This window comes from Silurus aristotelis (assembly GCF_946808225.1).
Source record: "Silurus aristotelis genome assembly, chromosome: 17".
Taxonomy (NCBI): domain Eukaryota; kingdom Metazoa; phylum Chordata; class Actinopteri; order Siluriformes; family Siluridae; genus Silurus; species Silurus aristotelis.
The window spans coordinates 3,244,240-3,270,904 of NC_139590.1; the positions used below are offsets into that span (position 1 = coordinate 3,244,240).

Below are 26,665 nucleotides of genomic sequence, written 5' to 3' on the forward strand. Positions count from 1 at the left end.
ATCATGTTCATGTTTTTGTCTGCTTGAGGAAACCATAGAAATTTGTGTATCTTGTATTAGAGCAGTTAAAATTTGGTGTTTTGAGTCCAATTCTCTCATACTGACCACTGGATGTTCAACATGGACCTCATGGTAAAGAGTCTGCTGAAGAAAACTTGTCCAAGAGCATGAATTACTGGAACCATGTCCTGTGGTCTGATGAGACTAAGATAAACTTGTTTGGCTCAGATGGTGTGTGTGGTGAAGCCCTGGTGAGGAAAACCAGGAAAATTGTGTCTTGCCTACAGTGAAGCATTGTGGTTGCAGCATCATGGTCTGGGGCTGCATGAGTTCTGCTGGAACTGGGGAGCTGCAGTTCACTGAGGCGAAACATTGATTCCAACATGTACTGTAACATTCTGAAGCAGAACATGATGCTCTTCCTTCAGAAACTGGGCTAAATGGCAGTTTTCCAACATAATAACGACCCCAAACACACCACCAGGATGACCACTGCTTGCTGAGGAAGCTAAAGGTGAATGTGATGGAGTGAAGTATGTCTCCAGACCTAAACCCTATTGAGCACCTGTGGGCCTCAAGCCTAAGGTGGAGAAGCCTCATGTGTCTAACATCTAACAGCTTGTAGATCACATGATGGTCTGTACTGGCCTTCATTAGGGACCTCTAGTTTCTATAATGGTTTCTCTGGTTCGATCATGAGGATTTAACCATGCACCCAATAAAAAATTTAATAAAAACATTTCAGTGATAGTTTTAATGGAAACCATTAGAATTTCTGTGATGGCTTTTCAGCAGGATGATAATGAAACAGTGTGTTGTACCATGTGTTTTATATCGTCTACCGTGATAACGAATGTGAAAATATTGGGGGGTGAAAAAGATACAATAGAAACCCTCATAGAATGTTTAATGGTTATAATGGTTTTAATGGGGATGGTGTTGGTGCTATTGGAAACTGGAATGGTGTATTCATGTATGTGGGGCAGATTCCACCTTCTATAAGGGAAAATTGAGTCTATAAATATATTTGAGTCTATAAAGTGTAATTTTTTATTTTCATTCCTGATTATAAAAGTTCCAGAGGAGACTTCTTCTCAACCGCGGTCTAATCTCTTGTTATTGTCTTTAATTTAATTTAATTTTTGTTATAATTCAAGCTTGCATGAATGAAGATTAAATAAAGATTGTTAGTATGTTCCCAAAAACAATTCCTCATGTGGCGTTTTTCGTTCATCTGGAGGTGGAACGTGCAAACTGGCAACCCAGAGTGTGGGTTGAACTGCAGTCCAGGGCAGTTTTTAAAGCGCCCACCATCTCATCCCAAACTCATAACCACCACACCAGGGACAGAAGTTCCCCTGAAATCAGGCAGTTCTTCTGAGTCCTTTGCCAACAATCCAGACAGTAGACTAGATAAGGATCTCTGTGGCACATTATGACATCACAACTCTTTAGTTAATAAGAGATAAATGACTTGTTTTGGTGAGGGAAGTGTGTTAATTCTCATTCGAGATGTTTTATTTTCAAAAACAAACACTAAGGATATGTGATACCACTTATTTTCTTTCAGGGACCTTCAAGACGTTCTACAGATAATGATAGAGATTCATATGTGACATTTTATATTCAAATTCCTCATTATTCATGTCATATAATATGCAATGGGCTAATTATGAATATTAATCATACAAATATTTATCATTTATGTTATTTGGCAGACACCCTTATCCAGAGCAACTTAATTTTATCTCATTCATACTCAAGACTCTACTTAATCAACTCAGTTGATGTGAAAAGACTTGAATGTGACTCTCAACACACTGATCTATTAATTGAAACAATAATGACTCAAACACTGATTGATTTCTATTACAATAAGACCACAAGACCAAAACCTTCTTTTCAACTATTTAAAAAAATAAATAAATCACGTGGCGATTTCAGTCTGGAGTTTCTTCATCATTTGTTCCTCTCCAAATGTTCTGCTTGATATTGAACTGAATGTTGGTGATCAGTAGATGCACCAAGCGCCAATCAGAACGAGTTCAAAACAGAGCAAACGCTCGATCCTGATTGGTGGATCGGACTGATTTCACTCAAATGTAGTTGAGTAAAAAGATATTTGACTTTGAAATGTAGTCAAGTTAAAGTCTCCCCAGATGGAAATACTTCAGTAAAACACAGATACACGAAAGAATGACTTAAACACAGTAAATAATGACATTTACTTCCTTCCTGTCCATTATTGTGGAAGTCTACAGAAGACGTGATTGACGATACCTTGGTGGTCCTGGTGGTTCCCTGATGAAGAACTGATGTCATGTTATAGTTCAGGCAAACAGACGAATCTTACCATGGAAATACGTGTGCATGTGTAACAGGAAATTTTGCTGAAAAATACATGGTTTCCACAAATTCCTCACCTACGACTGTCAGAGTTATAATAAAAAAATAAAAAAAAACGAGGTGTGGCTTTTGTTAATCAGGCCTAGTAAAGGGGGCGTGGCCTCCACCTCTCCTTAATTAATAGATTTAATCAAATCGCATTTCAATCGCAGGAAACACACTCAAAGTCATAAATAACGAGAACAGAGACATATTTAAGAATTTTTTTTTTATTGCTTGGCCTGCCATTGGGATGATCGACACCATAAAGGATTACGAACGACATCAGCACGATAAAAATGGAGGACAAAAAAAAAAAAAAAGAGAAAAAAAACAAAAAAACCCAAATCTGCATACATCACAAAAACTGAGAAAAAAAAAATGGTCCTCGGCAAAGCGAAAGAGAAGCAGATGGACACGATCACATCACATCTGCGTTTATCAATAATATAACTCTGGAGATGACAGGGGAGGGGGGGGGGGTGATGAACACGCACGAGGGGAGACGAGGGACGTTGCGGCGCGACGTGAAGTTTCATCATCGTCCTGCTGGAAAAGCCATCACAGGAATTTGAATGGGTTCCATTAGAAATTTGAAATACACAGTGAGTCCGGATGCATGTTTCAATCCTCATCATCGAACCAAAGAATCCATTACAGAAACTTGATGATTCATGGCATCCTAATGGTCCCCAGTAGAGACCATCATGTGATCTACAGTTTGCCCCAGATGAGTTCTATTGGTTCTTAATGGTATCAGACCAACACAACTAATAGCAGGTATTAAATGACATTTTATACCATTATAACCAAAAATCTATGAAGGTTTCTGATGTTTCAGCACAGTTTACGAGATCTTTATGCATCGTTACTGTTCGAAACTTGCGTCACCAAAAGTGTTGGGACACCTGACTTTCCCAGCCGCATGTGGTTCTTCCGTCACTTGAAGTACGAGACCCAAAATTTCCCCTGTGCACAAAGCCAGCTCCATGAAGATACATGGGTTGGAGAAGATCATCTCCTGGGAACACCTTTGGGATTATTTTTTTGCTGACTCCTCACTTCCTCGCCTATATCACTACAGGGGGATTCAAACATTCCAGATTAAAGCTGTAACTCTCAGGAGTTGTTTCCCAGGTGAAGAACAGAAGAACTGAGAGGTAAAAAAAAAAAACCCAGGGAAGATATATTCCTACACAAAACGCTACACGTCCGTCAGTCCTCTGTGTCCTGAACCACATCCTAATCACTAATAAGGCCTTATAACCACCATCTAAATTCCCATCCTTCATCATTCTGCTATGGATGTGTCTCAAACCACACCCTGATCAACACCATCTTAAATGTCTGTCCTTCATCAATCTGCTGTGGGTGTTTCCTAAACCACACCCTGATCACTAATGAGGCTTCTTAACCACCTAAAATCCCCATCCTTCATTAGGTTGTTGTGGACGTGTCCCAAACCACACCCTAGTCACTAATAAGGCTTCATAACCACCATCTTAAATGTCAGTCCCTCATCAATCTGCTGTGGAAGTGTCCCAAACCACACCCTAGTCGCTAAGAAGACATCTCAAAAGCCTCAAAAATCACACGCACACCATAGAAACAACGCCCCCTTCCCCCCACACTAACGCCTCATCACTAGTCCACTGTGGACGTATCCCAATCCGCACCCTATTCACAAATGAGGTCTCTCGTTGGATGTGTCCCAATCCAAAAATCCTATTTACTGCACAAGCTTCTTATTTACCACAAATCCTTTTTTCCTGAGCAATGGATGTGTCTCAATCCACACACCCCCACTAACAATTGGTCCCAAACCACGCTTTAGTCCCTCGATATGCCACGTAACCGCCTTGAAAAACGGCAAGGCGCCGTCGATCACTCACGATATGCAGGTTCTTCCCGAAACGGGCGACATGAACACCTTTACCGGTGAATACGGATGTTTGTGTGGATCGAGTGAACACTGGAGTGAACACTGGAGTGAACACTGGAGTGAACACTGGAGTGAACACTGGAGTGAACACTGTGCGGATTTTAGATGTGTGTGGGGGGCAATAAAGACCTAGACGAGTGAGGAAAACGAAAGGAGCGGTAATAATAATAATAATAATGCGAAATAAGCGCCACAGATATATTTCTATATATTTCTATATTTCTATAGAGAGACAATCTTCATATTTTTCCATTTTTAATATATACCAAAGTGTGCAAAAAATACAGTTATGGTGATTTACTATTGTTTACTTCTGCTATATGTGCAATAAAGAACGATAAGGAGCAAAGCGGATCGCTACAGTACATACAACACACACACACACACACACACACACACACACACACACACGTGCCTTTGGCGTCTCTACAGTCCAAAAACTAATTGTAAACACTGTTAAAGGGCGCAAACACGAGAACGTACAGTTCACAGCCTCGTCTCGGGAATTCGCCGCGCTCGATTTATTATGATTAATTTTTTTAAAAGAGAGAGAGAGAGAGAGAGAGAGATGGAGAGAGAGATCCTCTGTGATCTTTAACAAAAGGTAAAACTCCAGAGAAAAAAATTTATTAAAAATTAAAAATGAAGACCATAATGTGGAAACGTTTTTTTAACGATCAATTAAATATATTTAATAACACCCCCCCCCCCCCCCAATGAATTTTTTTAGCACCCAGGATTCAGTTTTTCTTTTTCTGGATGGAAAAGTATAACATTTTTATCGAATGATTTAAGCTTCTGTTCTTCTATTGTTTCTTCCGACATCCCCGAAGAGTCGGATTTGTTCTGTAATTTGTTAATAATCTAAAAATCTGTTGTTGTTTTTTCTATTTGTTTTCGTAGATTAGTTTAAATTCTTTTGTTAGAGAAAGCGGGCTGGGAATAAAAGAAAAAAAAAACCTGTTCAGGATCGTAGTCGTTTCGCAGAAGATCCTGGGATCACCGGGTTTGAGGCAGGAACACGCCCCCGGATGTTGACCCCAGGGGTTGAGTGACGGCAAATTAAATATAATAAATCTAATGTACCTATAAACCAGTTAACAGATTTATCTCTATGGAAGAGACTTCTTTTTTTTTTTATTGGACTTCCTGTTCCACTTTCTCTCTCTCTCACACACACACACACACACACACACACACACACACACACACACACACACACACACACACACACACACACACACACTTTCACACCAGCATGTAGAAAACGATGGAGGAAAAATGTGCAGGAAGAATGAAAATGACTCGTTAAAGTGATGATGGTGTAAGAGTTTGAGCAAAGAAAAGAAGAAATCTAAATAAACGACTGGATGAACTTTGAGACTCGTCACGTCCTGAAAAAATACAATAAATTAAAGAAATGGCGAATAGAATATCTGGTTAAAAAAAAAAAAAAAAAGAAAGAAAAAAAAAGAAAGACGTCTCTGGTGACGTTTTGTATCGGTGGATCAGTTCAAGAATGTGAGGTTAAACCTACAACACACACACACACACACACACACGCACGGCGAGCATGAACGTACACAGGAGAGGTAAGAAAATAAAGCGTAGCTGGACCCTGTGATAAACAGGAGATAGAGGAAAGAAGGAAAGAAAGAAAGAAAAAGGAAGAGAGGGATTCAAACGGAGAGAGAGACGAAGCTGTTGTACTGCTGGATGTTCCTCTTGAGGATGTCGGAGCAGGGCCCGAGCACGCGCTCGAACCGAGGACGATCGAGTTTCACACACTTCAGGGGGCTGCGTGCGACCACGGTGGCTGCGCGAGGACGATTCATCAGCAGCGCGATCTCGCCTGAAAATCACACACACACCGTTCAATTCACAGCGAAACGCATCAAATACGCAACGATAAAGGAATAAAAACAAACTATTAACGCGTTCAATAAATATAAATAACGCTCACCGAAATAATCAGAGGATCCGAGACGGCCGACTTCCACAAACTCTTCATTCTCGGAGCGTCTCTGAAGCACCGCTGCTGTTCCCTGTGAACACCAGAGCAGCTGAGTGTGAGTGTGTGTGTGTGTGTTTATCACGATATCTGCTCATTTCTAATATTGTTTCGTTAAAAGTCCAGAGTATAAGAGCAAAAGTTTGTGGACACCCGGCCACCGGTACGTTTTTTTTTGGTCTCCATTTGGAACATCTCATTCAACATTCAGTCTTTATTTGCTGTTCTAAAAACCTCCACTCTTCTGGGAAGAGATTTTTAGCTAAGCATCATGTCTACCTCGAGGATGATGAAGAACTCGTCTCCTGGTTGACCCTGGACGACGATCTTCTGCCCGTCCTCGAACTGCACCGTTTCCAGGGCGTCGGCCACCGTTAGCCTCTCCCATTTATCCAGGGATTCTGAAAACGGGGGACAAAAAAAAAAAAAAAAAAAAAAAAAAAAGGTTTATTGGTGGATGTACGGATTTAAAAAAAAACTTTAATTAACTAATTAAAATAAATAAATAAATAAATAAAACGAAACGAGCGAAAACTCCCAACTTACCCAAAATGGACACCTTGCTCAGGAACTCCTCGTACATCTTCCTCTTCCTCAGCGTGCTCCCCTGCCAAACATGTACAACTTTCACGCTCGAGCTACGAGACTCATCATTCTCAATAACTGGAATTTCTTGGACTGGACAAAGTTGTTATTGAAATGGGAAATCTATTACATCATCCTTAAAGGTTTTGTGTGTGTGTGTGTGTGTGTGTGTGTGTGTGTGTGTGTGTGTATCTTAGGGTTGCAAAAAAATTCCAGGGATTTTCAAGACTGGAAGTTAAAGGGAAATGATGGGAACTTGGGAACTGCGCGTTTACTGAGGCCACGCCCCCAACGTGCATTTCCTCCAAAACAAACTTCCTCGTGCTGTGTGTAAGATACTGTGCCACAACATGACACTAACAATTACATCAAAAATTTTTATATTTGTATATGATACAGTTTATATAAATTTCCTAAATTTCTTATTAATTTCCAAAAATTCCTGGTAAGTTTCCAACTTGGAATATTTCCAAAATTCCCCAGATGAAGTTCCAGTGGAAAGGAAGTTTTTCCACCCCTTTGCAACCCTAGTGTATCTTAATATGTGTGTGTGTGTGTGTGTGTGTGTGTGTGTATACCATCAGTATTCTCCTGTAGCTGTCTCTGTCGATGCCCCACAGTTTGACGTTGGTTTTGGCTCGCACGGTCGCGGCTCTCGGAGTGCCGTAAATCAGAGCCAACTCGCCGAAACTGCCGCCTTCTCCGATGCTCGTCACCCAGGCGTTGTTCACGTACACCTGCGCGACAAGAATCTCGTTACGTCCAAAACTTCCTTTCTAGATATTACAATGATGTCGTGTGACAGGAGGAAAAAAAAAAATGTGTGCGCACGATTTACTTACATCCATTTCACCCTGATCAATAACGTAGAAGTTATCGCCCTCGTCACCTGGGGGGAAAACGGTAACGTGCCGTATTTTTACACTTCTTTCTCGTTTCTGTTTATTTGTACTCTTTTCTCTCACACACACACACACACACACGTGCACGGTGTACCTTGCTGAATGACAGTCTCTCCGGCGATATAATTCACAGGAAACATGGCATCAAATATATCACTGTAATGAAAAAATATAAATATATAAATATATATTGGGCACAATTCCAACAGTACAATCACTAAAGACCAAAAATTATCTTTATAAATGATCTATTATTCGCTTAATCGGAATAAGAAGCACTTTTTCTTTATTTGAAGATCTCTACTGAATATACGAGAAAAAATACAACGGGTCATTTGTTTCCTTTTCTAGAAAACGGTAACAATTTTTATTGCTGAAATTGCAGTCTGTGAAAACTGAACCCATTTTAGTTGATTTAATTGCCATATTACGTCAAAATGCAAATACAAATATCAAAAAAAAAAATTCGATCCCGTGCTGTACTGCGTTTTCTTTGATCCCAAACTTTGTAAACTTTCTATCGCTTTTCGTCGGCCTGAATCTTCTCCTCACCCCGTACCGTTTTCTCTCCGTGCCTCTATTTTTCAGCGTCTTCTGCATTTACCTGTTCAGAGCGCTGCAGAGTTGTGCAGGTGGTGCGTCGGTAATAATGGTCCGTGAAGAAACACGGTGCTCCGTGTGTGGTTAAAAGGAAGAAAAGAATTTGCCTTGATGTGTTTTCTGTATTCCAATTATGTGAGGTATCGTTTCAGCCTTACTCGTGTGTGTTTAGCTTTAATGATGTTTGGGATTCAACATATCTGTGAGCACAAGAGGGCGCTGTTCACTTCCAAGCGTACAAAAATTCCAGAACATTTAGATTTAAGGGTCCCTGCAGCCACTAAGACCTGATTCAACCTATCAATACACACACACACACACACACACACACACACACACACACACACACACACACACACACACACACACACACACACACACACACACTCTCTTCACCTTCTCTCATTGTCATCAAGGTGGGAGAACAGCACGTTCTTCTCGATGGCTTTGGCGAGAGCAGCCATTGTCTTGTAGTCTTTCGGAATAACCTGCGAACGTACGAGAACACGTTTTTACTGCATCATTGACGCTCACATGCTAAGAGGTTGCCAAAAGTATTGGGACGCCTGACTTTTCCAGCCATGGGCGCAGTTCCAGCACAGCTCTATGAAGATCTTCTACAGAGCTCTGACCTCAACCCTATTGAACACCATTGGAATGGATGTGAACTCTGACTGCACCACAGTCCTCCACACCTCACCTACATCAGGACCTGACTTTACTAACACCACTGTGGCTGAATGGATCTCACAAATCTCCACGAAATCCTGTGGATCTTCCCAGAAGAGTGGAGTTTATTATAACAGCAGATAAGGTTCAAATGTGGAATGAAACATTCAAAAAGAAGCACATAGCAAGCTTACGGTCAGGTGTCCACAAACTTTTGGCAAATTGTGTGCTATACAAATAATTGATCGGTTCTTGTATGTAGAGAAGTTTAAATACTTTTCTGACGTAGGACGCGGCGTCTTCCTCCGTGTAAACCTCTGCACTGATGGCGCCACGGCGACGGCGGCCTTTAACCACCGGGTTCATGGGAGGAGAAATCTCATCTTCTCTGGAATCTGAGCGAGAACCAGACTTCTGCTGACTGAGCATCTGTTTGCCCTCCTCCTGACGGGTGAACACGAGGAATCAGACACAAGATCAGTCAACAAGCTGATTTATCATGTTTATCAATCAATTAATCAGAGAGAGAGAGAGAGAGAGAGAGAGAGAGAGAGAGAGAGAGAGAGAGAGAGAAATAGATAGAGAGAGAGAGAAAGAGAAATAGATAGAGAGAGAAAGAGAAATAGAGATAGAGAGATAGAGAGAGAGATAGCTAGAGAGAGAGAGAGATTGACATATCTATATTTATCTATAGACAAACAGATGAATAGATAAAGAAAGACAGACAGACAGGAAATTGACAGTCCAGGATAAATGAAAATATATACAGACAGACAGACTGAGATAGACACAGATAAATAGAGAGACAGATAAACAGATATACAGACAGACAGACAGACAGAGAGATAAATATATAGACTGACAGAGAGATAGTCTGAAAGATGGATAAACAGACAGACAGACAGACAGACAGACAGACAGACAGACAAACAGATAAATAGATATACAGACAGAAAGATAAATATATAGACTGACAGATAGATAGACAAATAAACAGATAGATAGACAGACAGACATATAGACTGACCAATAGATAGACAGAAAGAGGGATAAACAGATAGATAGACAGAAAGAGTGATAAACAGATAGATAGACAGAAAGACGGATAAACAGATAAACAGATAAACAGATAGATAGATAGATAGATAGATAGATAGATAGATAGATAGATAGATAGATAGATAGATAGATAGATAGATAGATAGATAGATAGAAGGATGGATAAACAGATAGATAGATAGATAGATAGATAGATAGATAGATAGATAGATAGATAGATAGATAGATAGATAGATAGATAGATAGATAGATAGATAGATAGATAGATAGATAGACAGAAAGACGGATAAACAGATAAATAGATAGATAGATAGATAGATAGATAGATAGATAGATAGATAGATAGATAGATAGATAGATAGATAGATAGATAGATAGATAGACAGAAAGACGGATAAACAGATAAATAGATAGATAGATAGATAGATAGATAGATAGATAGATAGATAGATAGATAGATAGATAGATAGATAGATAGATAGATAGATAGATAAACAGATAGATAGACAGAAAGATCTTTCTGTTGTTTTTAGTTGGAGACATGCAGTTTGCATTAAGCCTGTTTATATAATCGGTGATGAATCGTTAACCTCGTCAGCAGTCCCAGTACACAATCTCAACATGAGAATAAAAGACCTTCTCACCTTCTCGAGCCTCTCGAAGTAGTCCCGGAGGAAGGCCATGGGTTGCTCAGGCCTGGACGTGCACAGCTGCACGATGCAGTCCTTCAGGAGCTGCTGGATGTTGTGCTTCTGTACGTAGAGCTCACATTCCCGCAGGCTCCTCTCCTCCTCGCTGCTCGAGCTGCCGGACGCCATGACGACCTGCAGACGACAAATCGATCAGAGAACTCTGCATTCAAGCTCAAGCTTTTGTTTATACGCTTTTTTGGTATCGGCTGGTCGTATTACAGGCAAACAAAAGATGGTATGAAGAGCAGATCGCTGAAGAATCAGTAGCTGGCAGCACACACACTTTACTCTCCAGACAAATCCTCTGTTTATTTTTCACTCTTAACATTTTCAAATCCTCAGCAATCCCACGATCCAGAATCTAGTGGAAAATCTTCCCAGAAAAATAGAGATCATCAGAACAACTGCGTCCATCGGTGATGTGATGGTCAACAAACTTGTGCTCATTAGGTGTAAATCAGCAGGTGGGTTTGGGAAGAAAAACTGAAGGGTTTCTAGAACATGAAGCGAAGCAAAATAGTCTTAAACGTTTGATCAGTTATTAAAAAATGTAATAAAAAAATGGGAAATTTTTTTTTTGCTATGAATACTGGAGATCCAATGGTCTTGTTTTGGAGATAAGAACGAACATTGGTTTGTCAGCAGAAAAACAAGCTCAGTAAGGGTTTCCTCAGGGTTGTCCAGTTTCCTCCAACTGTCCAAAAACAAGGCAGGATTTGAACAAGTCTGGATTGCTGGGTTTGTGTGACCATAGGAATGAGTGTGTATTAGTGGTGTAACGATACACAAAATTCACTACCAGGGGGAAGAAATGCAAAATATTAAATTGACTGTTTTTATATTTACTTATTATTATTATTATTATTATTATTATTATTATTATCATTATCAACAACATTTGTGAACATCAACAGTTCACACATTTTTAAAACTATTTTAAAATAAACGCCTGCTTGGTTAAATAATATATAAATGTATCTTCTTCTTCTTCTTCTTTCGGCTGCTCCCATTAGGGGGCGCCACAGCGGATCATCCGTCTTCATACCACCCTGTCCTCTACATCTGCCTCTTTTACACCAACTACCTGCATGTCTTCCCTCACCACATCCATGAACCTCCTCCTTGGCCTTCCTCTTTTCCTCCTACCTGGTGGCTCCATCTTCAGCATTTTTCTACCAATATAATTCATGTCCCTTCTCTGCACATGTCCAAACCATCTCAATCTCGCCTCCCTCACCTTGTCACCAAAACATCCTACATGTGCTGTCCCTCTAATAAACTAATTTCTAATCTTGTCCATCCTCGTCACTCCCAACGAAAACCTCAACATCTTCAGCTCTGCTACCTCCAGCTCCACCTCCTGTCTTTTACTCAATGCCACTGTCTCTAATCCATACAACATCGCAGGTCTCACCACAGTCCTATAAACTTTCCCTTTCATTCTTGCAGATACTCTTCTATCACAAATCACTCCTGTCACTCTTCTCCACCCACTCCACCCTGCCTGCACTCTTTTCTTTACTTCCCTAACACACTCTCCATTACTTTGCACTGTTGACCCCAGGTACCTGAACTCCTCCACCTTCTCCACCTCTTCTCCCTGCAACCGCATCACTCCACTGCCCACCCTCTCATTCACACACATGTACTCTGTCTTACTCCTACTGACTTTCATTCCCCTTCTCTCCAGCGCATATCTCCACCTCTCCAGGCTCTTCTCAACCTGCTCTCTACTCTCACCACAAATCACAATATCATCTGCAAACATCATAGTCCAGGGAGACTCCTGTCTGACCTCGTCCGTCAACCTGTCCATCACCACTGCAAACAGGAAAGGGCTCAGGGCCGATCCTTGATGCAGTCCAACCTTCACCCTGAACCAGTCTGTCGTACCTACTGCACACTTTACTGCCGTCACACTGTCCTCATACATGTCCTGCACCACCCTCACATACTTCTCTGACACACCTGACTTCCTCATACAATACCAAAATAATATATAAATGTATATTTTATAATATTTAGTAAAATAATGTAATATATAAAATAAAACAGAAGAAATTAAATTCATGCAATACACTTTTTTTTATTATAATATGATTAAACGGAATAATTTATTAAATTGGCAACAATTAAATTGAATAAAAACAATAAAATAAATGAAAGAATTTAATAGTTTACATTTGTTAGACCCCATTTGGGTAACACATGTGTATATAAGTGTGTGTTTGTGTGTTTTGCATTTAATAGACAATTTTCTAATGATATTTATCTAATTAACAGGATTTTCTCTTTTTAAGATAAATTCTTGAAGCCGGACAGAAAACGCTAAAGGATCCGTATCGCAAGACTGTCGCAAAAAACAAACAAACAAACAAACAAAAAACGTGGCGGCGAATGCACGCAATCGCAAAACAAAATCTAAGTTTGACGACGCACTACAAATCATCTCATAAGTTTAACAATAATAAATAAAAAAGCTCATGTGCAAGGCAGAGACTTAAAAAACTTGCGGTCTGCCCCTTTATACATTCCTGAGGGAACGCAGATTTAAAAATACGTTCCGCTGGTAAAAAGGATTGCGTTCGGTACACGTGTGATTTCCGAACCGAAAGCCGTATATCGAAAAATTTCAATACGAATACCTGTATCGTTACACCCCTAGTGTGTATGTACAGTATGATCTCCTGACGTCTAAAACACAGTCGCAGTTTCCGAGAACGTCTCCGGATCCACTGCCACACTGAACATGGTGGAGGATTAAACTCATACCAACAAAGAAGCCGGAAAATGAATCAAGAAGAAAATAAATAAAAACCGGAAACCAACCACCAAACCCACATCCTCACTTCCTGTACTTGTGGGAAATGCAGATAAGAGTATCAAACTGACAATATATAAATAAAGCTTTATAAACTAAACGACAGGATGGGGATGAGTGGAAATTTAAGTCGTTTTATTGATTAGCATTTACATAAAATACACAGCTGTAACAGATGTTGCGTGTTTTTGTTTACCACATCCTATTCCATTGAGGTAGTTTCACCTATTTTTTCTAGTCTTAAATAAACCCATCGTGCAAATAACCGAAACAATTTTTATCTACAAACCTCCAATGCAAAATAAAATAATTTTTCTATTCTAAAAACAATTTTCTATTTCTCCTCAGCTGATGAGAAGCGTAATGTAGCTAGCCAGTTTTTTTTTTTCAAACCCTATCCGTTTTCGCTAAACCCCGCCTCCCTCCACTGTGATTGGCTTCCTCTTTCCCGCTCTCTATCTATGAAAGCGCCATCGCGCGAACCGTCGCCGCGCCGACCAATGGCATTGCAGGGGGCGGGATTCCTTCAACCAATAGCCGCAACGAACAGACGATGCGACGAAAAAGCGGTGGGAAAAGGTCACTGGTCCAGAGAGCCGCTGCGAGGACCGCCATCTTGTGAACGCTACCGTTATCAAAACAAACGGAAACCGCCGCATATTCTGACTCTCAGAATGACCTTTGAAGGAAGGCCGAGGTTTTTATTCGGTGACATACCTGAGTTGACAGAGGGGGAAAAGTTTTCCTGGGTTGCTGCTGTTTTTAAATTAATTTTTTATTGGAATAAACACTGACACTCCCGCTGGCTGCTCTCGGTCCCCGCTTGGATGGGTGCCTCAAACCGGAAATACGTCATCAGAGGGCACGCGCACACGCAGTGACGTCATTTTTTTTTAAAACCTCCCTCAGGGCTTTAAAAAGGGTCAAATAGCATTAAATTATATATATATATATATATATATATATATATATATATATATATATATATATATATATATATATATGTGTATACACAGTACTAGCCAAAGCAATTTCAACATTGTTCATGAATAGTGAAGTCTTTCCAAACTCTGAAACGACACGTACGGAATTATGTAGTGAACAAAAACGTGTTAAAACACCCAGAAAATGTGTGATATTTTAGATTATTCAAAGTAGCCACATGTGCTGAGGTAACAACTTTGCAAAAATTTGACTCTGTCAGCCTCTGAGGGTATTTCCGAGGTATTGAGTGCTTGTTGGCTGCTTTTCCTTCACTCTGCGGTCCAACTCAAACGATCTCAGCTGGATTTAGATCGGGTAATTGTGAAGGCCAGGTTATCAGATGCAGCACTCCATCACCACAGATGACCACTCAAACAGCGTCTTGAACAAATAACCCACATAATCTAGAGGTGTTGAAAACCATATGATGGTGTAAACTAGGTGTAAACCAGACGGCATAGCATGTTGTTGCATAATGCTGGGTTACACTAATCCACAATCCACTAATCCCCCGTTTATCGCGGTGGTTACTTCCTAAAACCGCCCACGATAAACGAAAAAACGTGAAAAAGACGCCATTGCAAAAAAGCGATATTTTTTATTGTTTAAGCCGTAAATCATCCTCCCACACACTTTAAACACACACAGAAAACATTGTAAGAATATAGCGAGATGGATTTTGTGTAAATTTGTAGAAATATAGAACAAAGTACCACATTTATAGTAGCCTATGCATAGTTTCTCTGCTTGTTTATTGGATGAAGTTCTATGACATCAAAAAAGAGGCGGAGTTAAAGATACACGTCACCGCATTCTTTACTTTCTGTACTGTATTAACATTTTACTTTATTTTATAACTAATCATTATATTTTTATTAATTCATTTCATTATTTCAACATAAAACTTCCCTATAAGTTTTTTGGTCTATTGTGGTCTCCGTGAGAGATCGGGAAAATCAGACAAACTAATTAGTTATGTGGCAAACGCAATTCCGCGATAAAACGGGGGCGCCAGATTCCAACCGCGATAAAGTGGGGGATTACTGTATTTTCATTTCCAGCTCTAGTTAAAGAATCTTTGATGTTCTGGGGGTTTATTTGATACAAGTTCTTTTTTTTTCTTTGGAACTTCTCTGGGTTTACCAACCGTCTAAACGTTAATCTCTAACCACGGATTACAGAATAAATTCTTACCTTGTCAATCGCTCCAATAAAACCATCCAAATAAGTCTTGTTTTCTTTTTCCTGGCATTTAGCGCAATTTTTTTTAAAGCTACGTCTTTTTTTAAGATACGTATGTACGTTCCGTCTCTCGCAATAAACTCTCTCTCAAATCTTTTCATAAAAGAATTATAATTTTTTGGAATACTCAGATTCGAATTGTTTATCATGTTGTTATAAATGAAATAAACGAATACATTTGTTGTGTTAAAATCGCAAGTGCGCTTGGCGACCCCTTCGAAAAAACTTTAGCGACCCAAGTGCGAGTCGTGACCCAGCGGTCTAAAGCACATTCCAAAAGTAATAATGTCACATTTTAACTTTGGACAAGTCAAACCCATGAACTGAAAACCATTCCAGTTGACTACCTCGTGAACCAGATAAGAGATTGGCACGAGTCTGCCCGAGCTGTCATCAAAGCTTATTGGAGCTACTTTGGACAATCGGGAAAAAAAAATTCTCTACGTCAAATAAAATATATTCTACGTGTACAAACACTTTCGTTATTTACTTCATAATAAATAATAATAAATTCAAAAATAAATTGGAAAGAACCCAATAAGCAGCCAGAACCCGATAAGGCCATTTATGGATGTAGCCAATTACATCAGAATAATTATAGACATTGGTGATGCACTGTAACTTTCACATGTGTTCAGCTGTTCTCTGGTTTCCTCCTTCCTCCCCTTAAAAATGTCATTAGGTGGCTTAATAAAGAGCAATTGTTTTTTTTATGATGAATACCCCCAGTAAAATTGGCCATCAGGGCACATTAAGAGCAACACAGTGCGTTTAAAACCTATTAGGAAACACTTCAGAGTGAAATCCTGCATCCTTCCATGCTGCACATCTGACTGAGGAAACTTCCTGATAACAGATTTGCTTCGCCTTGAGGTGTTTTTTTTTTTTGTTTTTTTTTTGCCAAACGATTATGTAATAAGCAAGCCGAGAACGCCCTTCATGCTGAAAACGTGTGCAGTTGAAAAGCAGGTGTGTCTTTGTGTCTATATATGGAGATCTTCGTAATGGTAACTGCTGTTGGTGTTGGGACATTTTACTATTGCTGCTTGATTTAGAAACAGTTCTGTGGTAAGATCGATCGATCGAACGAAGTACGATGACTTCACTATATCTTTCTCTGACAACATTTTACTCTCACTCATTAAATCTTTACACAAATACCTGTACTTTCTTCTTCTTACACTTCCAAAACAGCCTCATTACTTTACTTTTATTCCAGTTGGTGATATGATCAATATCTTTTCTTCTCATTGCGCACTGTTTTCAAACCAACCTGTTTCTTGATATTGCGTAACCTTTTCAACCTAACCTTTTCAACCAAATCTCAGAAATGAGATTACCATTCATACAGACAGACAGACGAAAAGACCAAAAGTGGCAGACAAAAAACTCTGACAGACAGACAGGCAGATGACCATGAGCGTGATTTTTACGAAGCAAACAATGAGCATGGCAGAAGCTAACAAGGAGTCTGGGGTTAACATGGATGAGACAGAGGGAGTCAGTGATGTAAACATGACTGAGAACAAACACATTTCTAAACATCATCATCATGTTTTCTCTGCTTGTGTTCTATATGGTGGAGCTTCACCCTGGATGCATTCATGATTAGTATGACGTGAGGTTCAGTTACCAGCATGACACTTAAACAGGTAGTAGTAAAGACTATTTTTATTTAAGGACATGGCAAAACCCAAACTTCTTTACTTCAACTTGAGTGAGAAAGTGTAGTCAGAACTTCAACTTTTACCAGAGTCTTTTAAAACATCTGTATCTGAACTTCTACATGAGTGAAGGATGTGTGTACTTTTGCCATCTCTGGTTGTTGCTGGATTGAGAAACAGTCCATCCAGCAGTTGTGTGGTAAGATCTAACACAGCTTAAAGGCTTTCAGATGACTAACTCAAACACACACACACACACACACAGGGTCTGGACAAAGGTAAGCTGTAACATTCACCTGTGCCTGAGGAGTGTGTAATAAATAATTGCAATAAATTATTAACTTTTCTGACCTGCAACATGACTGTACGTGATCCACTCTGATCATGAGCACACACACACACACACACACACACACACACACACACACACACACACACACACACACATACAAACACAGTGTCAGTGATGAGCTCTACAGAGAAGCCCCACCCAATTTATCACGTTTTGAGGATATTAAGAATCAGGATGATATAAAATTGGGAAATGTTTAAAAGTATTTCTTACATTAAACACAGCGCCTTTTTGATTCATTCCACACTCTATTGATCTCTACTCTGATAGAGCGATGCAGCGGCGCTTTAGTGTTTAAGCCTGTCCAAACATCTCATAGACTGCAATCTAAGTTCTGCACGTTCTCTCAGCACCGCTGCTGCTACGTGAATATGATGTATCAACACTACGGAGACCGAGGCGTGTCCTGGGGGTCACATAGAATACAGATTAACATGGCAGAGGCAGAGCTGCGTCTTCCTAGAGACAGAACAGGAAAAAACATCTGGATTTATTTCATCTTATTTCATCATCGTGTGTGTGAAAGGGACACGCGTTAGAAGTCTGAAGGCACTTAAGTAAATTGATGATTTGCTGTTTGTATGAACCAAAGAAATAAAAGTGAACTATCAGTACCATTGAACCATTGTACCATTTTACCATTGCATCGTATTGCATTAAATTCCATTGTGCTGAATTGATACGGAATCGGATTGCACTGCATCGTAATGGGGGGAATCGTATCACACCGGTAGCTGCTTCATATGTATCTTTAATGTATCATTGGCTATGCATCAAGATGCGAATCGCAACACATCCAGACCGACTCAGGTGCTGTTTTTCAGTTTAGACACACCCACTTCCTTCTCCTCCTCCCTCACTCACTCTCTCTCTAGTTCTCTATATCATTCTGTTTTTTTTCCAGAGCCTCAGTGTCAGGCTGCACTTGTGTCGACTGCCCAGAGTCCACGGAGCCTCACGACTGACCTCAGGACTAGTTTGATTTACAGACAGGTGAAGCTTTAATTTATATACATGTACATTTATAGGCATATAATATCATATTGGAAATTATATAGTTTGATAATATTTTTGCAATAAGGAGCAAGCAAGAAAATACTTCTGTTTAATGCACATATATGACATTTTTATATATATTTTATATATATACTTAGGTGATAAATGCTTTCTATGTTTTTATTAAGTTCGAGTATAAATGTATCTGTTAGCAAAAAGAAAACCTGTAGCTTCCTACCTCTTATTGCTTATAAACCCAGTACTACGTGTGTGTATGTGTGTGTGTGTGTGTGTGTGTGTGTGTGTGTGTGTGTGTGTGTGTGCGTGTGTGTGTGCATGGCATTCCAGAAGTCCTCTGTTCCAACATGTCTCTGTACAGCTTCGGGTTGGAGCCTTTGTCCTGTCACGCCTGGAACAAAGACCGAACTCGTAAGTGTGTGCACTTGTCAGCCGCAGAGCCGTCATTCTGTAGTCTGAGGATTGCCCAATTCCCTGCCCTGCCCTCCCTTCCCTAACAACCCCCCAACCCCATATACCCATATAATCCACAATTACTCCACCACCGACTCTGCAGTTTACACCACCGACACATTTCACTTTCTCGAAATCTCATACACAGCCTCGCAATTCACTTAAGCACGACTGAGAAAGCATTTAAGTGTATTAGCACATGTAACTGGAGAGCATCACTACCACCATCATCATCCTCTCCTCATAATCTTCATCATCATCATTGCTTTCATGTGCCTTTCAGAGATCGCCATTAGCCCCAACAGTAGTGTTGTGTACATTTACCAGAAGAAGGGGAAGGAGTGGAGCAAAATCCACGAGCTGAAGGAGCACAGCGGGCGAATCACGGGTAAATAGAAATGCAGGAAGTGGCTGCTCTATTAGTCACTACATCACTGATATACAGACACACACACACACACACACACACACACGCACACCCACACACACATACATGGCTAACCCACAAAACAAACACTCCTGCATGGAGGATTGAAAATACACTCTTTACCTGAACACTTTGCCATTTACTCTCTCGCTCTCTCTCTCTTTCTCTCTCTCTCTCACACACACACACACACACACACACACACACACACACACACACACACACACACACACACGCACACACACACACACACACACATATATACCTGGCAGGCATGCAGACAGACATACAGATAAACAGACAAACAGATGGTCGGAAAGACAAATAGATGACCAAAGAGACCAATTTTCAAAATGACAAAACAGTTTGGCAAAAAGACAGACAAAAATATGTCATCTGTCTGTCAGACACACAGACAGACAGATGACCAGACAGAAAGTGGCAGACAAATAACTCTGACAGACAGACAGGCAGATGACCAGACAGACAGATATGAGATCACAATTCTCATAGTCAGACAGAAAAAAACCGAAGGTTGCAGACAAATAACTCTGATAGACAGACAGACAGACAGACAGACAGACAGATGACCAGACAGACAGAAATGAGATTACCATTCACACAGACAGACAGACGAAAAGACCAAAAGTGGCAGACAAAAAACTCTGACAGACAGACAGGCAGATGACCAGACAGACAGAAATAAGATCACCATCCACACAGACAGAGAGACAAAAAACCAGAAAGCGGCAGACAAATAACCAGACAGTCGACACACTGCTAGACAGACAGGGTGCAAATTGAATTTTACTGTTGTTTTAGGAATCGACTGGGCTCCGGAGTCGAACCGTATCGTGACGTGCGCCTCAGACAGAAACGCCTACGTGTGGACACCAAAAGACGGCGTGTGGAAGCCAACTCTTGTCCTCGTCCGCATCAACAGAGCCGCCACGTGTGTCAAGTGGTCACCTCTGGAGAACAAGTTTGCTCTCGGAAGCGGAGCCAAACTCATCTCTGTGTGTTACTTCGAGAAAGAGAACGACTGGTGAGACACACACACACACACACACACACACACACACACACACACACACACACACACACACACACAGTACACAGCACACACACACACACACACACACACACACACACACACACACACACACACACACACACACACACACACACAGCATATCACAAAAAGTTACCAATTCACTTACACTGAATTACAGAGCGTCAATCTGTTCGCATTTACTTCATAGCAGCTATAAACATCCGGTTTGTCTCCTATTTTTCTCTTTCTTGAAGTCAATTAGACAAAAAGCTTAAATTCCTCTGTCCCAATGACCTTCTAATGACAAAAAAACAAAAGCTACACATTTTACTCATGACTACAATTAGTCCAAAAAGCATTAAAAATGATTTTCCAGCTTGATCCAAAATCAATGGAAAATCTAATGCAATGCAATCTGTATAGCTAATTCATAGATCATATTTATACATGGTAGCTTAATAGTTAAAATGTTGGCTTTCTAATGAGAAGGTCATGAGTTTAAATTGCAGCACCACCAAGCTGACACTAGTGGGCCCCTTGAGCAAGGCCCTTAATCCTCAGTTGTATAAGCTGTAAGTGCTCTGGATAAAGGCGTCTGCTAAATGCTGTAAATGTAGATGTCTTATATCAATAGGACTTAGGTGGAAGTCTGTTTTATACCATTGTACATGGCCGCATGATGTCTGATTTGTTACACTTTGAATGGTTTGTGATGGTGAGTTTTTCGTGTGTAGGTGGCTCAGTAAGCACATAAAGAAAGGGATCTGCTCGACGGTGCTCAGTCTGGACTGGCATCCGAATAACATCCTGTTGGCAGCCGGATCAGCCGATTTCCACTGCAGGTAAAAGCACGGTTCTGGCCAGAGTTCGCATCAAATAAAGGTTTTTTTCACCTCAGGAACAGTGTTGGGAAAAGTACGGTGTTTAGGAGGACGGAATATCGTATTGCATAAATGATTCAAATATTTTTCTCGTAGTTCAGCATTTTGACTTTTGATACTTTTACTTCTACTCCCATTATTTGCTCTTCACCCAGATAATGACGTGGGCCAGTTTTGAGTCAAAAACTGATTAATTGATTCCTTGCTCGTTTCCTTGCTCTGGATCGAAATCTGTACCCGGATAGAGATGGTCCCCGAGTTACGATGGCATGACTTCTGATTTTTTGATCTTACGATGACGATAGCGATACGACAAAATTGCTCAAATATTTTCACGCAAACCGCCACTCGCAAACCGGCGCTCGTCCACACGCACTGCCACGTACATACACCGATCAGGAATAACTTAATGGCCACTGATCAGGCATAACATTACGACCAAAATATTGTGTTGGTCCCCCTTCTGCTGGTAAACAGTCGTGACCTATCAAGCATCAACAGCATTCACTTCTTTAGCAGTTTGAGTTACAGGAGCTCGTCTGTTGGATCGGACCACACGGATTAGCATTCGCTCCTCACGTGCATCAAAATGAGCCTTGGCCGCCCACGACCCTGTCGCTGGTTCACTACTGTTCCTTCCTTGAAGCACTTTTGATAGATTCTGACCACTGCAGACCAGGAACACACACAAGAGCTGCAGTTTTGGAGATGCTCTGACCCAGACGTCTAGACGGCACAATCGGTTAAACTCTCAAATCCTTACGCTTAAACATTTTTCCTGCTTCTAAGATCAACTTCGAGGACAAAATGTTCACTTGCTGTCTAATATATAAATCCACCTCACTAACAGGTGCCATGATGAAGAGATCATCAGTGTTATTCCCTTCACCGCTAATAATATTATCATGTGGTAATGTTATGCCTGATTTGTGTATTAACTGTATAGTAGATACATTATAATAGTGTAAATTGCTCTCTTTTGCAAAATGATGTACCGTTTTTTTTTTTATGAAAGAAATTTATGAGTGAAATTACGAACAAATTACAGTATACTACCGCATATTGATCACCATTCTCTAAGACTCCTGGGTGGGCTAGGCCATGTCGGGGTCATCGGAACGCATCTCAGTGACTACCTGTATGTGTAAAGATGCTTTGTGACAACCTCTAATGTTTAAATACGCTACTGTACAAATAAACATGGGTTAAACTGAAGATTGTTTGTAGGGTATAGTGTGATGTAATGCCTACTAAATGTCCATTTGCTAGTTCATGCTAGTTTAAATGATGATTTGCCAAGGATTATAACTTTAAGTAGTGAACATTGAGTATCAGATTAGTAATGTTTCAGGCTGATCCATGATGTTTTTTCGATTCCGCAGGGTTTACTCCACATATATTAAGGAGATCGAGGACAAACCCGGCCCAACACCATGGGGAGCCAAGATGCCGTTCGGCGAAATGCTACTGGAGAATAAAGACTGTAACGGCTGGGTGCACAGCGTGGCCTTCTCTCCATCTGGAGACACTCTGGCCTGGGTCAGCCATGACAGCTCCATCAGCGTCGCCGATGCCACGCAGGGCAAAGAGTAAACACCCCCAATTATCTACAGTCTGATCTGAGCATAAATTATAATTTTAATTACCAGAAGTACGTTTCTAAAACATATCTTACTTGAAACACGGAGAAACACAGCGCCACCTATAGAAATGTTGACAAGGAGGTTAGGAAAAGGGGTTAGGATAGATAGATAGATAGATAGATAGATAGATAGATAGATAGATAGATAGATAGATAGATAGATAGATAGATAGATAGATAGATAGATAGATAGATAGAAAAAATACATATTTTGAGACATATTTTTCTTTTTGTTACAACAGATTTTTAGACTCTATTTTTATTTCTTGCTGAGGTCAGCAACAATTTTGAAGCTGGTTGTAGATAAAAGAATGAGAGGAACCTAGAAATTAGTAAAAAAAATGCTTATTTTACTATTTCATACTAATATTATTACTGATGTGGCGTAAATGTGTGATTCAGGGTTACGCAGCTGACTACAGAACATCTCCCACTGCTCAGTGTGCTGTACGCCAGCGAGACCGAGATCGTGGCTGCGGTGAGTCTGTGTGTTTAATAAATAGATAGATAGATAGATAGATAGATAGATAGATAGATAGATAGATAGATAGATAGATAGATAGATAGATAGATAGATAGATAGATATAGATGGATGGATGGATGGATGGATGGATGGATGGATGGATAGATAGATAGATAGATAGATAGATAGATAGATAGATAGATAGATAGATAGATAGATAGATATAGATGGACGGACGGACGGACGGACGGACGGACGGACGGACGGACAGACAGACAGACAGACAGACAGACAGACAGACAGTTATTTCCTCTCACCGGTATTGATTGTTGTTCTGTAAATCACAGGGCCATGACTGCTGTCCCTACCAGTTCTCCTACAAGGGGCTCGGCAAACTGGAGTTTGTGCGAAAGTTGGGAATCGCCAAGCAGACGTCCAAGAACAGCATGTCAGCCATGCAGCACTTTCGCAACCTGGACAAGAAGGCCACGACCGACGATGAGGACGAGCTGACCTCTCTACACCAGAACAGCATCACGTAGGAACAGGAAGCAATAAACCCTGCTGATGAATATCAAATATATTCATCAGCCAAAGCCATGAATTCAATATTTTGCACTCAAACCAAGTACACTATGAGGACAAAAGTATTGGGACATGACTTTTCCAGTTACCACATAGTTAGAGACACAATTACAGTACAGGACGTCTTTGGATGCTGTAGTATAAAATTTTCCCTTCACTGGAACTAGCAGACTCATACCTGTTCCAGCATGATAATACCCATGTGCACAGATCCAGCTCCATGAAGATCTGCTTAACATGGGTTGGAGTTGAAGATCTCCTGCTATAGAGCTCTGACCCTCAACTCTAATAAACACCTTTTGGATGAATGTTTTACACTGACTGCGACCAAGGTACCTACAGCAGTACCTGACTTTGAAGCACAAATCTCCACAAGCACACTCCAAAATCTAGCAGAACATCTTCCCAGAAGAGTGGAGGTTCTTATGATAGCAAACGGAGACTAAATGTGGAATGGAATATTCAAAAAGTAGTGCATACAAATCTTGTACTCAGATGTCCACAAACTTTTGTCCACATAGTGTACCTCACTGCTAATATTATTATGTCCTGGCCCTTAGACTGTGACTCTAAATATTCTAAAACGTCATACTTCATAATCACTATATTCATGTATGGTCACACCTTATTGAAGAAGTGTCTCCATGTCCTCTACACTTGACCACACTGAATACGTGGGACTTTTTTGTGCTGCTTTTATTCATGTTTTTTAAATGCGTAACTGTCACATTAAGCTGATCTTGTTTGATCTGCAGCCAGCTGTGCGTGGTGGAAGGAGAGAAGAGCAAAGTGGGGAAGTTCAGTAGCATCAGTCTAGATGGAGCCATGGTGCTCTGGGAATTCAAGGTACTGCATGTGTATGGCTTTCAATCCTTTAATTCATTATAATAAAAAAGTGCATAGCGTTTATACTGTTTCATATTTTTAAGCCAATAATAAAATATCCACAATTTAGACTTTAGAGATAAATATATACACACACACACACACACACTGTATTGGCAAAAGTATTGGGTCACCTGGTCATAATTAGGGTATGTGATTTTTGAGCATCGCATTCCACATTTAGTCCCAATTTACTCTTATAATTCCCTCCACTCTTCTGGGAAGATGTTCCACTAGATTTTGTTGTGTGCTTATGAATATTTGTGTTCATCAGACACAAGGGTGTTATGAAAGGCAGGTACTGATGTAGGTGAGGAGACCTGGGGTGCAGTCAGTGTTCACATTCATCCCAAAGGTGTTCAGTAGGGATGAGATCAGAGCTCTATAGCAGCAAGATCTTCCTCTCCAAAGCATGTAAACCAGATCTTCGAGGAGCTCACTTTGTGCACAGGGGCATCGCCATGCTGGAACAGGTTTTGGGTTTCCAAGTTCAAGTGAATGCAAAATTGTATTATAGCGCCATCTAAAAGACGTCCCGCACAATTGAGTGCCTCAAGATTTGTGGTAACAGTTCGGATATATATGTGTGTGTGTGTGTGTGTGTGTGTGTGTGTGTAGGCTTGGAACATTATTTACATTTCATTTAACCAGATTCATGTATTTTTATGCTTTTATTTTTCACAATATAATACCATAATTTTGGTATGTGCTTTTTGGAGTAAATGTCCAGCCATACAATCAAATTCAGAAGATAAAATACAAGATCTATTTAAAATACACTAGAAAACCAAAGATTTGTGGACATCAGACCATATGATTATGTGCTTCTTGAACATCCCATACCAAATTAAGTCTCAATTTCCTCTTATAATAACCTCCACTCTTCTGGGAAGATGTTTTACTCGATTTTAGGGAGAATTTTGTGAAATCCGTTCAGCCAAAAAGGTTTTAGTAAAGTAAGGATGCCTGGAGTAGAGTCAGCGTTCATATTTCAGTATGGTTGAGGTCAGAGCTCTATAGCAAGAGATCTTCCACAACAACCCCTGTAAAGCAGATCTTCATGGAGTTTACTTTGTGCACAGGTGAAATGTCATGCTGGAACAGGTTTGGGTCTCCTAGTTCAAGTGAAGGGAAAATGAAATTTTAGCACCTCCACATACGTCCTATACATTTGTGTGCCTCCAACTTTGTGTTAACAGTTGAACCGCATGTGGCTGGAAAAGTCAGGAGTCCAAATACTTTTGGCCATATAGTGAATTATGCACTGTGAATGAGGAACAAGTCTCTCTCTCTCTCTCTCTCTCTCTCTCTCTCTCTCTCTCTCTCTCTCTCTCTCTCTCTCTCTCTCTCTT

The 26,665-nt window shown here is 40.3% G+C and overlaps 2 protein-coding genes across 3 annotated transcripts in view; one reads left to right on the forward strand and one right to left on the reverse strand.

Annotated features, from left to right (window-relative positions):
• Positions 1-2,599: 2,599 nt before the first annotated feature.
• On the reverse strand, positions 2,600-14,537 carry prkar1aa (protein kinase, cAMP-dependent, regulatory, type I, alpha (tissue specific extinguisher 1) a). Its single transcript, XM_083567036.1, has 11 exons — positions 14,384-14,537; positions 10,798-10,977; positions 9,371-9,538; positions 8,822-8,913; positions 7,920-7,981; positions 7,766-7,812; positions 7,502-7,660; positions 6,885-6,945; positions 6,618-6,739; positions 6,291-6,372; positions 2,600-6,179 (listed from the first exon to the last, which is right to left on the reverse strand). Exons 2-11 carry the CDS (start codon positions 10,969-10,971, stop codon positions 6,007-6,009), a joined length of 1,140 nt encoding a protein of 379 aa, XP_083423162.1. The 5' UTR covers positions 10,972-10,977; positions 14,384-14,537; the 3' UTR covers positions 2,600-6,006.
• A 2,279-nt stretch (positions 14,538-16,816) lies between these two features.
• LOC310740357 (actin-related protein 2/3 complex subunit 1A-A) overlaps positions 16,817-26,665 on the forward strand; it is a 10,193-nt gene continuing 344 nt past the window's right edge. The window contains exons 1-10 of one of the 2 annotated variants that reach the window (XM_083567040.1): positions 16,817-16,960; positions 18,813-18,901; positions 19,253-19,333; positions 19,659-19,763; positions 20,625-20,847; positions 21,591-21,698; positions 23,120-23,326; positions 23,782-23,857; positions 24,191-24,381; positions 25,184-25,274. In XM_083567040.1, the coding sequence (XP_083423166.1) occupies positions 19,270-19,333; positions 19,659-19,763; positions 20,625-20,847; positions 21,591-21,698; positions 23,120-23,326; positions 23,782-23,857; positions 24,191-24,381; positions 25,184-25,274 (1,065 nt within the window). In that variant the 5' untranslated portion in view covers positions 16,817-16,960; positions 18,813-18,901; positions 19,253-19,269. The remainder of the gene's footprint in view (positions 16,961-18,812; positions 18,902-19,252; positions 19,334-19,658; positions 19,764-20,624; positions 20,848-21,590; positions 21,699-23,119; positions 23,327-23,781; positions 23,858-24,190; positions 24,382-25,183; positions 25,275-26,665) is intronic. The other variant, XM_083567041.1, reaches the window with a different exon arrangement.